Source organism: Mauremys mutica, chromosome 2 (assembly GCF_020497125.1).
Source record: "Mauremys mutica isolate MM-2020 ecotype Southern chromosome 2, ASM2049712v1, whole genome shotgun sequence".
In the NCBI taxonomy this organism is placed as follows: domain Eukaryota; kingdom Metazoa; phylum Chordata; order Testudines; family Geoemydidae; genus Mauremys; species Mauremys mutica.
In genome coordinates, this window is record NC_059073.1 from 213,490,610 (window position 1) to 213,495,608 (window position 4,999).

The 4,999-nt window shown below is 49.6% G+C and overlaps 1 protein-coding gene across 1 annotated transcript; it reads right to left on the reverse strand.

The window, feature by feature from the left end:
* Positions 1-245: 245 nt before the first annotated feature.
* On the reverse strand, positions 246-4,021 carry TMEM158 (transmembrane protein 158). Its single transcript, XM_045003128.1, has one exon. It carries the CDS (start codon positions 3,749-3,751, stop codon positions 2,921-2,923), a length of 831 nt encoding a protein of 276 aa, XP_044859063.1. The 5' UTR covers positions 3,752-4,021; the 3' UTR covers positions 246-2,920.
* Positions 4,022-4,999: the final 978 nt, after the last annotated feature.

Sequence of the window (4,999 nt, forward strand, 5' to 3'; positions counted from 1 at the left end):
AGCACAACAAATTCATTGGTGCTGAAGATAGGAATTGTCCTTTTCTGATTTTACATGATCCATCCATTCTAACATCTCATACTATAACAAAAGTTATTTTAACAAGTGCCCTACTTACGTTGAGGTGTATAGATAGATTGAAAACAAATTCTTCTCCTTCTCCATTTTCTCACTTGTTTATTGATGCAGCAAAACATACAATAATTAGAGCTGCATTTATATAAAATTTGCATTCAAGTAGATTATGGTATGAGCTAGGGAACTCACCCTTAACTATATAGTCTGTATATCTATTTTGTATTAACTTTTTAGTCATTCTTGATGTTTCTGTAGGCATCAGTTAAAAGAAGAATTGTTAAAAATGGTAATTTTATAAGGCCCAATTTGCCTTTTGCTTAAGTTAGTGAAATTCAGATGAAATCTATGGAGCTTTGCTGGTGAAACTGGTGTGAGAAGAGAATTAGGCCCATAAAGATCATAAATTTAAACATATGCTCAAGCACTTTCCTGGATCAGGAAAAGAATGCTCAGTATTTTGCAGAATCAACCTATTAGTTCCACCCAAAGTTATTATCCCTCTCTGCCTACGTGTGTGCTGTTGTTAACAATAATGCCTTGCTGGCACTGTAAATCGTCACTAGATATTTTATTATATATGTACAGGCTCTATAGCACTTAGACGCATTTGGGAGGATGTTGACATGGCTTCAATTGTAACTGGATGCTATATTCTCCTGGGGCCCCTGTGTTATTATTTTAGGAGGTTTGAGTCACCCAGGGTATCTAAGATACATAAGGCAAATATTTACTTGTGTGTGCATTTCTCATTTCTGAAAAAAATAATCCGTACAAAATGGAAATGTATTTCTCACATCAAGAACAGAAAGGTAGGATTCAGTAAACTAACTACACAGGAGAAAAGGCCACAGATCAATAAGTAACATGAACATTTTTCATGGTGAATGGAGCCTATATTTGTTAAAATAAGGTTCCATTGACCTCAATGGACCTATTATCTGAGTAAGAGCTGCAGGATAAACCCCTAAAATATAAGATTTTATTTGTTATCTATTTCATCCAGAATGCTCAGCACTTTACCTCTGCAGTCTCTTTCATCAAATTTCATATGGTATAAAATATTGCATATATTTATTTTATTAATGTTGTCCTTTACTTGTTTAAAAATAGTAAAATAAATACAAAAACAGAATTCTAACAGGATTTAACCCATTCAAACTTTTCATGCCAATATGAGTTGCCTTATCTCATCTACATAAACCCTAGAAGAATTAAACAAAAATGCTCATGTCGTGTTAAATTAGCCATTAGAGTAAGCTCAGATGTGCCTAGAAATCAAAGATGCTGACACTGGCAAAAAAGTTAGAAATCTTATCACAAGCCTTGTTCTCTTTATTCCCACAACTGGTCTCACTGACTTCAGCTGGACGATTCATTTGGGTAAGGCAAACAGGATATGGTCCCTTATAGCACTAAAAAGTTCAAACAAAATCATTCCTTAATTTACACTGAGCTTTTCAGGCATGTGAAATTTCAGAGACATCAGTTGCGGCTGGCCCCTGTGTAGGGGACACAAGAAAGAAGGTTTTTTACAGCCTCTCTCTCCCTTTACACAGAGGGCCAGTCAAAATCTGATTCTAGGTTTATAATTCCTTCCCTACCCAACCCCTAAATTTGGAGTCTAAACAACCTGACCGTACCCCTTTAAGACTAATAGTCATAAAGAAGTACTATATTACAATTCCTTCTGTAAGTGTATTTGAGCTTGCTTTGAGCCATGCACTTTGTCGGAGTCACAGAGAGTTGTTTTCCAGCTGTTTTGAATACAGTACAAATAGTGGTCCAGATCCTCGGATGGTATGTACTTGTCTAGCTCTGTTGAAGTCAACAGACCCCAAGGAACGCGTAAATGGGCACAGCTCCATACAAGTTAATGGAACTATGCTGATGAACTCCACTTAAGGATCTAGACCCGTGATTCTTATCCTGAAGTGAGTGGAAGTTTTGAAGATTAATTCCAATGGAAGCAGGATCCCATTATTTGTATTCTGAAAGAAGGGCAAACACTGTGTACAAAAAGCTTTTGGGTGACCATCAATTAACTTCCTCTAATAATACATGTAACATACCCTCATTTCTATTGATGGTCTTCATGATCAGCTAGGAGAACTGGGAATTTTGCAGAACCCTTCTTTCCCATCATGGGAGAAACAGAGCAACAGCAGGCTAAGCATGACTTCCAGAAAGAAAATCTCTGTATTAAAAGCCAAGTAACGCAGAACTACAATATTAAATACACATTATCTGAAATGGGAAATACACTGTAAAAGTTTCATTAAAGTTCAGTTTCAGCAATAACAATATATCAGTTTTAAATCCTGCCAGAAAAGATTCTTCTGATGTAAATAAAACTGCTAAGACAAATTTGTTCATATACAAATAGCTACTCTGACTAAAACAACTGCAATTGAACAGGGTTTTTTTTTGTTTGTTTGTTTGTTTTTTTACTAAAACGTCCATTTAAAACGGCTATTAAATATAGAAAACAAATACACAGGATTTGGTCGTTTTCTGCTATGAATCTTGGGCACATGAAAATAAAATACAATCCCTCTGACTACTTGGGAGGGAGCAATGCTCCGCGAAGGATTCATTGCAGAGAAACCGTCAGGTCCCAGACCGTCACACTCGCCTGCACTGGACACCAAGAAACTTGGGCCAGGCTTTAAAGTGCTCCACACACACACACACACACACCACAACAAAGACAATCACCACCACCCAGGGTTAAGCGTTTACAAAGAGCGCGCGGGGAGGGGATGCGATTCCACCAGCGTCCGCCCCAGTGTCGGGAGCCCCGCGGGAGCGGATCGCGCAGCAAACGGAGGAGGTGGGAGGGGGGTTATTTGCCGGCGGCGGCGGTGGCGCCCGCAGCCACCGCGGTGCTTCTCCTCTGCTCCATGCCGTTGGGCAGGAAGCCGGCGATGATGGGCACCGGCCAGATGAGGGCGGCCACGCTCCACACGATGATGACGAGAGTCATGAAACAAGCCACCAGGGTGGACTCGATGGGCTTGCGGTTCAGCCGCCAGCCCGGCTCCCCCTTCAGCTCCTCCAGGCTGAAATCCAGGCAGCAGAAATTCAGCGGCTCCCCCTGCAGCCAGTACTGGCCGGGCTCGGACAGCGAGGAGGAGGAGGCGGCGGCCGCCGCCCGGAGCCGCCCGACCCTGCGCCCCCGCACCCAGCTGCAGCCCACGCAGAGGCGCAGGTCCTGCTGGGCTCCCGCCGCCGCCAGCCCCAGGTGCTCGATGACCAGCGGCGGCCCCACGCGGTGGAAGGCGGCGGAGAAGGCGGCCCGCCCGTGGCCGTTGGTGGAGAAGAGCAGCAGGTCGCACGGGATGCCCAGCGGGCGGCTCCAGCGCACCAGCAGCGAGCTCAGCATCTGCCGCTGCACGCTGATGTTGCAGGGCGCCTCCTCGGGGGGCTGGGGCGGCTGCTGGCCGGCGGCGGCTGCGGCGGGAGGCGGCTCCCGGCTGGGGCTGCCCGCCTCAGCCTGCCCGCCCACCCCACGCAGCTCCCGCTCCAGGCTGGCCAGGGAGCGCGAGGAGGAGTTGATGGGGGGCAGCAAGAGCTCCGGCTCCTCCTGCCCCCCGCCGGCCGCGGCGGGGCTCCAGCCCTGGCAGGGGGGCAGGCAGGCGGCCAGCAGCGCCGGCAGGAGCGGCGGCAGCAGCATGGCATGGACTCAGCGCCAGCGAGGAGGAGGAGGAGGTGGAGGCTGCATGGCGCTGCCGCCCGCCACCCGGCTGGGGAGGGCGTGGGAGCCGGGCTGGGGCCGCCGCTGCTGCTCGGCGAAGGGCTGAGGGAAAAGGCGCGCGTGACGGCAGCAGCTCGGCAGCCCGCCTCCGCCCCCTGCTCAGCCCCGACGGGCGGGAGCCCTGCTCGGCTCAGGCGCTCCGCGGGGCTCCCCCCCGCATCACAGGCACCCCTCGGGCGGGACCGCCCAGGAGCGGGCTCCTCCGAACGGGACCCTGCTCCCTCCCCGCGCCCAGCGCCCGCCCTGCTCTGGGGGCGGGGCGGGGCGCCCTCCCGCCACACCCCCGCCCCAGGACACCTGCCCCCCAGGGCGATTCTCTCGCTCCAGCCCGCACAGCGCCTGCCGGCCGGGCGTGACTTCCACTGTGCGCTCCGGAGGCTGAGATCGCGGGTTGGGGTCCCCCTACCTCCGTAATCCGGATCCCCGCGTTTAAAGCTTCTTGCACAGGTATATTTCTTCTGTCCCTGATTCGGATTCCTATACGTGCACATTTGGGCCGATCTGCTCCCTTAGAAGGGGGCACCTGAATGTCATGCGGTGTCACCCTGGTTTGAAGACTTTCTCAGTACCCCCAACAGCAGCATCTGCACTTCCAGTGACAACTGGGAGCCATTGCGCTCCCTCTTCCTGTGGCCGGAGGAAAGCGGGATCGCACAGAGCAATGTGCGTGAGGCAGAAAAGGGTGTGAATTCTCCACTGGCTCCAGCGACCCTGGACGTTGCCTTTTTCTCCAAATATCCCCACTGATGTTACTACAATGAGAAATACCCATATGGGCAGCAAGACAGAAGTAACGTGTAGGGCACTAGGGGCAGGGGCCACCTCCCACTCCACAGCCCGCTATTCTGTCCGATTTAGTTTCTTCTACTGTAGTCCTCACGGCGGGGAGGGGGGAGGTATTGAGGAGTTGTGTTTTGCCAGCACAAAGGACGTTCATCTGAGAACTGACTTTTACAGATGCTCCTTTCTTATGGGTTTATAGAAGGGAAAGTAAAAAATAAAAAACACTATAGGAAGTGCTGTGAAACTGCCAAGCCTGATCCCCTGGCTATTTTTTTTAATCCATTTCTTTAACTTTGTTCTGAAAGAGGGAAGTCATAGTTTGTTCACAAGAGGGAGTTCCAGCAGCCTGGAAAGAAAAAATCACCCGTCCTAGCCCTTGCCCGG